The following is a 13629-nucleotide window of genomic DNA, read 5'->3' as shown; positions in this document are numbered from 1 at the left end:
GCACGCTGCCCCCCCCTCCCGTACATGCACGCTGCCCCCCCCTCCCGTACATGCACGCTGCCCCCCCCTCCCGTACATGCACGCTGCCCCCCCCTCCCGTACATGCACGCTGCCCCCCCCTCCCGTACATGCACGCTGCCCCCCCCCCTCCCGTACATGCACGCTGCCCCCCCCTCCCGTACATGCACGCTGCCCCCCCTCCCGTACATGCACGCTGCCCCCCCCCTCCCGTACATGCACGCTGCCCCCCCCCTCCCGTACATGCACGCTGCCCCCCCCCTCCCGTACATGCACGCTGCCCCCCCCTCCCGTACATGCACGCTGCCCCCCCTCCCGTGCATGCACGCTGCCCCCCCCTCCCGTACATGCCCCCATACATACACACTTCCTCCGTACATACACGCACCCCTATACACCTGTTCTTTGTACAGATGACGCTGTAAGTAGCAGAGCTGTGGAGTTGGTATAAAATGGACCAACTCCTAAAATATATAATAAAAATTAGGTGCAGTAGTACAGTACAGGATGTGTATGGTTCCCTGTGTATCTTTCTTTTAGGATCCACTTCTAGATGGATCCACTACATGTGTACAATGTATCCAGCTTATATGATGTCAGCTATAACACTGCTAAGAGTCGTCCATACTTTTTATTCTGTTTGATACTACAATTGAAAACAAGGTTTTTTTTTACAATATGGGAGTCAGGGGATCGTTCAAACCAGGGCTGTGGAGTCGGAGTCGGTGCTCATTTTGGTGGAGTCGGAGTTGGTATAAAATGGACCGACTCCGACTCCTAAAATCTATAATAAATTGGGTGCAGTAGATCAATGCAGAATGTGCTGAATATTTTTTCATAGGAATTTGGGAAAGTGATGAAATGTCCTATAAACTGCTCTTCTATTCCTGATATAAGGCTACATTCACACACAGCGTTTTTTGAGGATACGTTTTTCAGCTGCTAAAGCAGATCAGCTTTTTAAAAAACTGCATCACCTGAAAGGTTTTTGAGCTCATAGATAATGTTTTCAATAGCAAAAGCAGATTAGAAAAACACCGAACAAACTGACATGCTCATTCGTTGTGAGGATCCGTTTTTGAGCCCAAAAACGGATCCTCGCAAAACGATGTGTCTGAATGTCATATCTTGAAATCCATTGACTTTGCTTGGATGCCCAGAGTCACTGCATTTTACTGCAAAAAACGGATCCACAAAAACGCTGTGTGTGAATCATGGCCGTAGCCAGCGAGGGGCAGGGGGGGCAGATGCCCCCCCTAGAAGCAGGGGCACGCACCTATCAAAACTCACTTGTATTCTGCAGTGCTCCCGTCCTGCACTGGCTCCAGACTGCAGGGGGCAATCTCCCCTCATCTGTCCTGTCTTCTTACGTCTTCACCAGAGAGAGGAGGGGGAGGGGTGCCTGCCCTGCACAGGATTCCTGGGCCCCGAGCTGGAGAAAGTGAAAGTACTACTGCTTATCTCTGTCACAAGAAGGTAACTAATGCTAATATTGTAGGTGATTATTATGTGCTCTCTGTACAATGTGTGAACTATATGTGCAATGTACTATTTGCTGTCATCTGTCTATCACACTCTATCTATCCCTCCATCTGGCTATCGATCATCTATCTATCCATATATTTATCCATCCATCCATGTATCTATCTATCTATCTCTCCATCCCCCTATTAATCTATCTATCTATCCATATCTTATCTGTACCAAAAAGAATGAAGTTCTGACTGAGGTAGCAGTTAGGATGAGTGGCCTACAGGAGGACTGCGAGAGGACTTGGGTCCTGACAGTGCTACTGCTGTCATATCTTCATCCTCATCAGATGAGGAGTTTGACTTTGACAAGTATTTGGATGACATGGAGCAGGCAAAGCGTTGCCACAAGGAAAAAGATTTCACTCCGTCTCCTATAGCAAGCAGATTGACCATATTTCAGCAAAATGTTTCACTTGCTCTCATAGAAATAGAAAAATTCAACCGTTCATCAAAACTGACTGTGCATGAGGCAATTCCTTTATACCCGGAAATTGTTAGAGATGTTGCCCATGTGGTTTCGGCTTTGCCTCCAACCCAAGTTAGTGTAGAGAGGTTGTTCTCTAGCCTCAAAAATTATTAGGTCAGATTTGAGGTCATCTATGAAGGACGATCTGATGGAGGCAATTCTATCTCTTGGAACAAATTCATAGACTGCACAAATGTTATTTAGTATGTTTTTGTTGAAAACTGTTTTTTTGCCACTTACATAGTTTATTACATAGTATGTGTGTGTGTATATGTATATATATATATATATATATATGTATATATATATATATATATATATATATATATATATATATGACACACCTTCTCATTTAAAATGTTTTCTGTATTTTCATGACTATGAAAACTGTACATTCACACTGAAGGCATCATAACTATGAATTAACACACGTGGAATTATATACTTAACAAAAAAGTGTGAAACAACTGAAAATATGTCTTATATTCTAGGTTCTTCAAAGTAGCCACTTTTTGCTTTGATGACTGCTTTGCACACTCTTGGTATTCTCTTGATGAGCTTCAAGAGGTAGTCACCGGAAATGGTCTTCCAACAATCTTGAAGATGTTTAGCACTTGTTGGCCCTTTTGCCTTCACTCTGCGGTCCAGCTCACCCCAAACCATCTCGATTGGGTTCAGGTCTGGTGACTGTGGAGGCCAGGTCATCTGGCGTAGAACCACATCACTCTCCTTCTTGGTCAAATAGCCCTTACACAGCCTGGAGGTGTGTTTGGGGTCATTGTCCTTTTGAAATATAAATGCTGATCCAACTAAACGCAAACCGGATGGAATAGCATGCCGCTGCAAGATGCTGTGGTAGCCATGCTGGTTCAGTATGCCTTCAATTTTGAATAAATCCCTAACAGTGTCACCAGCAAAGCACCCCCACTCCATCACACCTCCTCCTCCATGCTTCATGGTGGGAACCAGGCATGTAGAGTCCATCCATTCACCTTTTCTGCGTCGCACAAAGACACGGTGGTTGGAACCAATGATCTCAAATTTGGACTCATCAGACCAAATCACAGATTTCCACTGGTCTAATGTCCATTCCTTGTGTTCTTTAGACCAAACAAGTCTGTTCTGCTTGTTGCCTGTCCTTAGCAGTGGTTTCCTAGCATCTATTTTACCATGAAGGCCTGCTGCACAAAGTCTCCTCTTAACAGTTGTTGTAGAAATGTGTCTCCTGCTAGAACTCTGTGTGGCATTGACCTGGTCTCTAATCTGAGCTGCTGTTAACCTGCGATTTCTGAGGCTGGTGACTCGGATAAACTTATCCTCAGAAGCAGAGGTGACTCTTGGTCTTCCTTTCCTGGGGCGGTCCTCATGTGAGCCAGTTTCTTTGTAGCGCTTGATGGTTTTTGCAACTGCACTTGGGGACACTTTCAAAGTTTGCCCAATTTTTAAGAAATGACCTTCATTTCTTAAAGTAATGATGGCCGCTCGTTTTTCTTTACTTAGCTGCTTTTTTCTTGCCATAATACAAATTCTAACAGTCTATTCAGTAGGACTATCAGTTGTGTATCCACCAGACTTCTGCACAACACAACTGATGGTCCCAACCCCATTCATAAGGCAAGAAATCCCACTTAATAAACCTGACAGGGCACACCTGTGAAGTGAAAGCCATTTCCGGTGACTACCTCTTGAAGCTCATCAAGAGAATGCCAAGAGTGTGCAAAGCAGTCATCAAAGCAAAAGGTGGCTACTTTGAAGAACCTAGAATATAAGACATATTTTCAGTTGTTTCACACTTTTTTGTTAAGTATATAATTCCACATGTGTTAATTCATAGTTTTGATGCCTTCAGTGTGAATGTACAATTTTCAAAGTCATGAAACTACAGAAATTTCTTTAAATGAGAAGGTGTGTCAAAAATTTTGGTCTGTAGTGTGTGTGTGTGTGTGTTTTGCATATTTACAATTTATTACAGTTTTTTGTGTTCTAAAGTTGTATTCCAATAAATATATATTATGTTCTAGCTAAATATCTTGATTATTTTATCATAAAAATGATTAAATGTCTGATGTTCACATTGTACTACAATAAATTTTTCACTTAAATATAAGCAATATATGGGGGAGTCTTTGTAAGGGAAATTGAGGAGTCGGAGTCGCAGGTTTGGCTTACCGACTCCACAGCCCTGGTTCAAACATCTTATTATGTCCGAAATAAAGCTAACCCTTGTGAGACTGATCGCAGAGCAGCATCAGCAGCTGTAGACCTATTTGGTATAAAAGTTCTCTGGCCCCGGAAAATCAGATATTGATGGCGTAGAGACCATTAGGGCTCCTTCATACACACTTGTCATACATTTTAAAATACATGAACTTTTTTTTTTGGAAGGGTGGGGGGGGGGGGGACGACTTATATTTGTCTTGACGTTATTGAATCCATCATGATATTTCAATGCAACATAAAGTTCTCCTAGGACCTCAGCAGAATAGTCGGGCTCTTGTGTGGTCTCCCCAGGAGCATGACTTTTAGCACACTGTGGTGCCCGTTAGGCAATGGGCCAGACTTTATTTGCTGTATGTTGAACTTTGCATGTAAAAAATATATGGTATATATTTTGAAATCCGTTTTTTTGTCTTGAACAATGCTTTTTGTATTTTTCTTTTTTTCAGGCCTTTTCCTTTGTATCCAGACTGTTGTCCCAGTGCAACTATGATGCATTAGAAAATCTTGTGTCCAGTGAGGTATGTGCAATTCCTATTACACTACATTCCCACAATGAGCTTTTGATGTTTCAAATCTCCTGCGCCATTTTTGCATTTATTGGGTTACTTGCATTATTTCAGTGTAATTATTATTTTTTTTTTTTTTTTTAGTGCATTTTTACATGCTTTTTTTTATCACATCTTTGACACTGCTGTTTTGTTTTAAATAAAGCTGCTTTGTTTTTGATGCTTCCTGGTATTTGGCTTTGACAAAACTTTATTGATATAGTCATGTGTGGATTACATGCATTTTTTTTTTTATTTTTTTTTAAAAACCTGTGAATTCTCACCATCTAATGCAAGTCTAAGGAAAAAAACTGCACATAAAACTCAGTGTACCCTCAAGAGAAACTGACCTGTTGCTGATTTAAAAAAAAAAAAGCACAGTAGACCTGAGATTTCTATAAGTTTTCATCACTTTGTAAGACGCTGCATTTTTTACGCAACATCAAAAACTCATTGTGGGCACACAGCTCTAAGGTCACTTTCTCACATCAGTATTTATAAGGCTTCATTCACACGTGTGTACTGTCCAACTCTTTTTCTCGAACAGTACTCAGACCATAGAATGGATCTGTTCACACATGTGTAAACATCACAGATCTGAGTGTGAGATCTATGAGATCTATTCTGATCTGAGCTTGCGAATCAGACTCTGCCATACAAGTCAAAAGGGATAAGTGAAACATAGATGCAAATTTAAAGGCTTCAGTTTTGCATCTGTGTCTCACCAATCTGTTTCTTACTGATAAATTTGAATAAAAACGTGACCTTCCGGGTCCCTTTTTTTGGCTTGGAAGCAAGCTCACCTCTTCAGTGAAAAAACCGGAAGTAACTAGGAAGAAGTCAGTTTCTTTACATTCGAAAGCACAATTCCTGATATTTTGCTCAGATACAGACATACAGCGTGCACATAATATATCTACCGTTGTAAAGTGGCTAAATGACAGTGCTGTGCTTCTGGGCCCTGATTCATCAACACTGGCATGTTGTACACCAGTCTTAATGAAGGAAGTGCTGGAATAAGAGGCGCCAATTAGGTTTTCTCCTTTTTATGATTGTGACACATTTTTCAGCTGATGCCAGAGGTAAGAGATATATTCCAGTAATAGATTGAAGTACACTTCTGTCATAATTTACACCACCTTTATGGCATAAATCATGATGAAATTTGTCAGCAGTACCCGCTCCTGCATAATCCTCGCCCTCTTTTCCAGAAGTTGTGGGACTGGCGTAAACACCAAAAGTCGCTACATTTTTGTGTCTTTTGTGCAACTGCAAGTTGCACAAATTTTTGTTGACATTTCAAACATTTTTACACCATAATTCTAGTGAAAATGATTTGATGAATGTGGGCCTTGGTGTGCATGATGATGGCGGATAAAGTGGTTAGCAAGCACAGTCAAAGCCCCCTAACAAGGCTGGCAGGCTAGCAATACGCGTGGGACTCTCACCCACATGGAGTGAGTTCTCTCTCCGGATATCATGATATGCTGGTATATACTTAAGTCCTGATATCTCCAAAGCTTACAGGGAATCTGTCATCAGGTTTTTGCCACCTAATCTGAGAGCAACATAATGTAGAGACAGAGTCTCGGATTGCAGCGATGTGTCAGTTACTGGGCTGATTGCTGTAGTTTTGATAAAATCACAGATTTATCATCAGGAGATTAATCACTAGAGGATTAGTAAACCTGCTGCCAGGTAGTCCACCATTCATGAGCTTTGCATAACACTGCCCCACCACTGACTGGCCACTTTCTGCCTATGCACAGAGAAAACTGCCAATCAGCGGTGTGAGTGGGGTTATACAGAGCTCAGCATTCAGAGAACTGGTAGATCTGCAGCATAGCAGAGAACTGTAATTTTATCAAAACTGCAACAGACAGCCCAGTAAGTGATACATTACTGGAATCAGGGTCTTTGCTCCTATATTATGCTGCTCTCAGATGGGGTAGCAAAAATCTGGTGACAGATTCTCTATAAATACATTCTCATGTTTTTTGGTACTGCATTACTGTGCCCAAGTCTCTCTAGATTTCTGCCTGCCTGCGATTGATGCATTTATCGTGTTTCTTCTCAATGAATGCGATTTGATTTCTCCATTATGGACATCAGTGTTGTCGGGAGGAATGATTAAACGTTCATGTTGGGGGTCTTCAGACTGTATGTCAGCTAGGATCAGGCATTGTGCACCTTTTAGTGGTTTTATTTGTTGTTAGGTGTCTTGTAATATAATGATTTGATAAAACGTTGATACTTCGGAGGTGCCATCTGATTACTTGTATGTTCTGTGTCGTTTATGGCAGAGTTGATTTGCAATCTATTTAGTAATATTGATCCTCTGTGGCTCTGCTGGTCTCCATTATCTCACATATTTGTCCCCTCCTGCAAAAGAAAAACCTTGCTAAAGACAGAACTATTCCTACTTCTATTTGTGAACCTTGTTTCCATCTTTATTTGCGGTCGTTACATTTTCGGAGGGACTGAGGCTTAGAGGGTACACTTAAACATCTGTAATATCTAAAAAGTAACCAACACTTTTTCTTTTTTTTTCTGCTGCAGACCTTGAAAGACGTGAAGGAAAAATGTTCAGTGCTCTCTGACAACTACAGACATGCCCTGGCCGCTGAGAGTGATGAGATTATGTACTCTTTTCCTGGAGATGTAGCTATTTATTATGATGATAATGGTATGTGTGAGGAACAAATACAAACATTTAAATGGTTTCTTTATTTTTCGTCCCTTGCTACATATTTTCGTTTAAAAAAAAATACATTTTGCTCATCACCCCTAAAGGTTTTCTATCACATCTGGTCATAGAGTAAGTTCTGATTTGGCTAATTAAAAACCGATTACAAAATGAAAAATGAATCTAACCTCCTAATCACATGTTATATAAATTGACATTATGTGGAGTTTAGTATATTCACCCCCTTCAGAGACAGCGGCGACAGTAGTGGAGGTAAAAGACATGTGATCTTTGACCTCCCGTACTACCGGAGGAAGTAAATCCTAGGAGCATGTTCACATGGCTGTGCATTGCAGAGGCATTTCAGCACGTGTAAGCGTCGCTATTTCTGCAACTCTCGTAGAAATGAAAGACCTTAGTACATTGTGATTTACATATGCAGCGCAGCTATGTTCCCACAGCTTCACATCCTGTGACCAGTGCCTGGACGCAGTTATCCCCTATGTCAGTCAAGAAAGGCTGAAATGGGAAATATCTGTGGACGGATCATATATCTCATACAGGTTGGTCCTCCAAAATTCCTAAAAACAAATGTACACTTATTTTCTCCTGTCACTACATTTGAACTCCTTTCGACAGCCTCCATCCATGTATGACACATATCTGTATGGGTGTATAGAGCAGGCTCAGGAGATGAAACTGCACCATACCCTGCAGATGCTGGCATCTGCCTGTAACAGCAGCTTAATGCACCCATGGCTGCCATGATGGGACTGCTGTAAAGCCCAGCCATTGGCTTCATTGGAGACCATGATTTCAGTTATATACTGCAACATAGTAGTATTTCAGTATATAGAACAATCAGTCAGATGATCGAAGTTCAAGTCCCATAAAGGGAGGATAAAAAAATTGAAGTAAAGTTTTTACAAATATAAAAAAAGACAAGAAAATATAATGGCCTTTCCTTTCTCCCTCTTAACAAAAGTGGAAATTAAAAAAATAAAGCATAAACATATTCAGTATTGCCGCCTCTTTTAAGGGGTTGTCTGGTCTAAAACAACAAGTCTTCAGTCACTGTATGTGACTGCAGACTTGTAAATCCTCACAATGCATGCACTGTGGATTCTGGCGTGGAGTATGAATATCGCATACTTGTGATCACATGACCACCGTTCCTGCCGCTGACAGAGGAGACTCCTCCCCGTGCGCCATGTCAGGATTCACAGGTCTATAGTCACATAGAGAGACTGCAGACTTGTCCTTTTGGATCAGACAACCCCTTTAACAGTCCAGTCTATTAATATATAAAATAATTTAACCCATGTGATAACTCATCCCAAAAATTCAACTAAAACGGAATAAAACATTGTGTGTTGGCAAATGGCACCACAATCCTATATATATATATATATATATATATATATATATATATATATATATATATATATATATATATATATATATATATATATATATATTTTTTTTATTTGTTTTTTTTTGTTTACTAAAAAAACGAAAAAGCTATATATTTTCGATATAGCAGCAATCCTATTGACATGAAGAATAATGTTGCCATATCATTTTTACCAAAAACGGTGGAGGAATTGTGGTGTTTTTTTGTCTTTTTACTGCACTTAGCATTTTTGTTCCCTGTTTTCCAGGACGTTATATGGTAAAATAAATAGTGTGATTGACATCTCATACTGCACAAAAAAAAACCAACAGGTGAATGTAAAATGCATTTTTCTTTCACACTAGTCACTCTGTGTATGTTTGTTCACTAGAATGGACAGTAAGCATGTTTTTGTTTTTTATAGGTAGGAAATTTGTCCGTATACTCATGCGGTTTTGGTACATGTCCTATGCTGATATTCCTGATGAAGAGCTAGAGGGAACAAAAGTATTTCAAGTTGTGATGGGGAACGAAAATGTAAAGGACACTAAGCGTATCCTCACTGCAAACTATGAGTAAGAAGTCTTCTAAAATTATTTTACGATACACTGTTCTATTCCTCCAGCGGGTGTCACATGAAGACAAGCCTTTTTTTTTTACAGAAGACCACTTGGCAACAAGCGGTTATTGCAAGAGGAAGCAGCGTTTGAGAAATACTCATAGAAGGGGGTCTTTATGAAACAACCTACTTCAAAAAGAAGCAATAAAAATACATACATGTGGGGTATTAATAAATAGTGCAGGGCCTCACAACTCCCCTAAAGGAGGAGGCCGGGGAAAGAGAAGGATCGGGCAGTCGGAATTTCAACTTCTGATCCGTTTGCTTTCAAGCGAGATGACCTGTTGCCAGTGGTGTCTGGCAGCATCATCCTCCTCTCTCCCTGTTAGAATTATACAAACATCAAACTGAGTTCTCATGTGTCGGGAAGCTTATGTTTTACTGTTCCTTTATAAGCCACCTCTCTGGCTTTGGTCTATTAGTACAGTAATGATAGTTTTATATGGGGTGTCTCTGACACCAATGCCACCTTGGCCGATCAGTTCTTTTAGCGGGGTATACATGATAGTCTTATCACTTTGGCCGATCAATTCTGTATGACAATTTTTTGTTCTCATTGCAGGTTTCGCAGAGAATTTACCCAAGGAGTAAGACCAGACTGGATCATCACACGCATTGAACATTCAAAATTGTTAGAATGACGTAAACAGACAGTTGGCATTACCCTGCCCGTGTCACCCATGTTTCTTTTCTTCTTAACCTGAATGACTATTATGAGTATTAAAATGATGTGTTCTACTTTTGCTTTGTATACAATTATGGACTTAATGATATTTTGAAATTATAATGTTAAATATATTTATTCTGATTTTTGATCTCTTTATTCACTTTTACAAAAGAACATTTTTCAAAAGAAGAAACGTATACTTGTACAATCCTAGTCTTGTGTATGGTGGTTGTTCCCACCAGTGTACAGACCCTTTTTCAGGTTTAAGTAAATAAACCTAACTTAGTATAAAAGCTCTGACCCTTTTGAGAGAGGAAAGATGAACGATTCTCCACTGTCTCACCATCTTGAAAGACAAGTGAGACTTCCTGCTTTTGAGCTGGCAGGATACCACTGTGTGAGACTTGATGGGTGTGTTGCATTTAACATACTGGAAATCTTTGCAGATTTCTTCTTTCCTGGATGTAGTGATATCTGAAGCAATAAAAGATGGACTCCTCTGTATTACGTTGTAGAAGAAACAGCTGCGGTGACATTTTTTCATGTAGAAATATCCGGTACCAGTTTTTCATGTGTCTGCTGTGGACTCTTGAGACTCAGATTTACTCTTTAGAAGCCGCTATATTTCCCAATTAACCCTTCAGCTATTTCCTCTTCTAGTAGAATAACCCTTTAGAAGCAGCCTTGTCCCCCTCTTGCAGATAACACCATTAGGCCGGTTTCACAAGTCCGGATATTTCCGGTACCGGAAAAACCCGTATCGGAGATATCAGTGTCCATGTGCACCTGTGTGCTGCCCATGTGCCACATCAGGAGCACACGTACTGGCACCTGGAAACCAGTGGTACAGTTAGCGCTGTTCCCAAGCCCCGGGTGCTGAACACTGACCTCATCATTGTCCCCTGACGGCGCTGCAATCAGCACCAGCAGGGGATAATCATGAAAGTTGTAGTCTGCTCCCGGTGTCTCCACCTGTAAAAATAAGAATAAAATAAAAAAATCCATGTATTCAACTGTCCTAAGTGTCCCCCGCTATAATCCATGCGACCGAGCAGCAGAGGAGACGGGAAGAATGACGCGCTTCAGCGAGCGGCCCTGGAGTTGCGCTGCGCTCAGTGAGTGACAGGACACCGCTTGATGAGCGCAGCTCCGGGGCCCTCTTGCTGCTGGAGTCACTCTCTCCGGCTCCTCTGCTGAGCGGTCGCATGTATTACTGCGGGGGACACTTAGGACAGGTGAGTATATGGATCTTTTTATTTTGTTCTTATTTTTACAGGTGGAGACACCGGTAGCAGACTACTACTCTCATCATTAACCCCTGCTGGTGCTGATCGCAGCGCCAGCAGGGGACTGATGAGGGCAGTGTTCAGCACCCAGCGCTTGGGAACATCGCTAACTGTTCACTGATTCCCAAGCGCCAATACGTGTCACACGGATGGCATCCATGTGCGGAACATGTTTACATGGACCCATTGACTTGAATGGGACTGTGTGATCCGTGCTGCCGGCCAAAAATGGACATGTCAGCATGTGGATCACACAGTCCGTGTAAAAATACTGACTTTTGCACAGACCCATAGATTTGAATGGGTCTGCATGTGTTAGTGTCTACGGTATGTGTGGAAACTGTCACCACACGTACCGGAAATACTGACGTGTGAAAGAGTCCTTATTAAGCAGCTCTCTACCTCCTTTACGTTGGCTGTATAATACACAGGGATTTTTTTATTGGCTGATAAATGGCAATATTCTGTATGAAGTTAAGTTTAGGCTCCTGTAACGCGGACTGAGGAAAAGTTCGCCTGATTTGTGTGTTTTGCTGATGCACTGCCCATTGTGGTACATGTGATTACAACATTTGTAGTTCGCGTTTGGAGTTTTGATAAAAATGGCTGGATCGATTCTCATTATATTCTAAGTAACAGTGACACTGGGGAAAAAAAGCAATACAGGAAAAGGAATCTGTAGACCCTAAATCCTCACCAGATCTAAGTGCAAGGCTTCATTAACCATTAAGATGCTGGATAGATTAAGGTACACCCCCTTCATCCACAGACTGTATCTCCCAGAGAAGAGAATCTCAACTGATTTTGCACTCACTCTGGTAATATGAAATGAAAATCTACGTCCTGTAATGCTTAGAGAAATCATCTGATGAGCCAATAATGTGTCTATAAAGTGTAACCGTCGCTTCAAAGAGACTAAAAAAAATATGTTATAATCAGCCTGGAGCCAAGTAAACTGAACTGTTCTGTTCTATGTATCTAAGAAGTACTCCTCCTCCTTAGGCTACATACATGCATCCGTGTGAGAGTTACCATTCAAGAGAACCGGGCCAGTTTTTTTCTTCCTTTTTTCTTTCTCAGCTGTCGTCCTAGTTGCACCTGGAGTTTTTTTTTTTTTTAATCCTTAGACTTGTAGTAATAGATCAATTAAATTCTGAAATATGGTATGTCATCCGTGTGTCATCTTATCCCTGTAGACTTTAATAGCAGGACAGGTGAGACTAAGATACGTTCCGAGTCTTACGGACCAGAGACCTAGATACGCTTTTAAAATTGTGTGTATGGATCAATGAAACTATGGGTCAGTGTGCTGTCCGAGGAAAAAAAATGGGACAGCACATGAACGTGTATAATGGACGTGTGAATGCAGTTTTAGTAACTGTCTGTTCCTCCTCTTGAAATGCTGCGGACCTCTCTCCAGCTGAACAGCATAAGGCATGAAGGAGGCAGAATCAGGTAATACCATAATATCTCTAAGTAGTTTAAAGTGGTTAGATCCTCTGTTTTATTGAAAGTGAACCTGTTAACACAAATGTGTAAAGTAAAGACATGGCTATAATGGTGCTGTAATACTGATTACATTGATACATTTGGTTAAGAAATTCGCTTTGCTGCTGTTCTTTAATCACCATTTTAAGTTTTGTGCTAATTAGATTCTGGTGCACAGGGGCCGGACTGCACTTGGTCTTCTCCCCCCTGCCTGTGATTCCCGGCCCCTTCCCCTGCTTCCTGTGTATGAATGACCTGCCTCCATTCTTTAAAATCTCAGTAGTGACTGGTCATTCACAGACGGAGGCAGTTGAGGGGCCGGGAATCACAGACCGGGGAAGAAGACCTAGAGCACAGTCCGGCCCCTGTGAACCAAAATCTAATTAGCAGAAAACTTCAAATGCTGATTACAGAAGAATAACCAATCTGATTTTTTCACTAAATGTTTCAATGTAATCAGTGTTACGGTGCCATTCCAGTCATGTCTTTACGTTACAAAAGTGTGCTGACGGGTTCACTTGAATAAAAGTCTATGACAGTAATTCTTTAAGAAAAGTCTTTTCATGTACTGCCACTTTGGGTTTTTCTAGGAAGAGATAGATCACCATTGTTTCAACAAACTTTATATCTTTTAAAAGAAATCTGCTTCTTTCTCCACTTCTGAGCCTCTTCTGTACCTCCACTCGGCCTTCTGAACTTACCATTCACT

At 41.2% G+C, this 13629-nt stretch overlaps 1 protein-coding gene across 1 annotated transcript in view; it reads left to right on the top strand.

The window, feature by feature from the left end:
* MAIP1 (matrix AAA peptidase interacting protein 1) overlaps positions 1-10277 on the top strand; it is an 11613-nt gene extending 1336 nt beyond the window's left edge. The window contains exons 2-5 of the mRNA XM_073646441.1: positions 4683-4754; positions 7341-7467; positions 9285-9435; positions 10042-10277. Coding sequence (XP_073502542.1) covers positions 4683-4754; positions 7341-7467; positions 9285-9435; positions 10042-10120 — 429 coding nt within the window. The 3' untranslated portion in view covers positions 10121-10277. The remainder of the gene's footprint in view (positions 1-4682; positions 4755-7340; positions 7468-9284; positions 9436-10041) is intronic.
* Positions 10278-13629: the final 3352 nt, after the last annotated feature.

The sequence above is a fragment of the Phyllobates terribilis genome, unplaced genomic scaffold (genome assembly GCF_046119375.1).
Source record: "Phyllobates terribilis strain yellow unplaced genomic scaffold, ASM4611937v1 Scaffold_9__5_contigs__length_417890890, whole genome shotgun sequence".
NCBI lineage: Eukaryota > Metazoa > Chordata > Amphibia > Anura > Dendrobatidae > Phyllobates > Phyllobates terribilis.
This window is presented reverse-complemented; position numbering and strand designations above follow the sequence as displayed.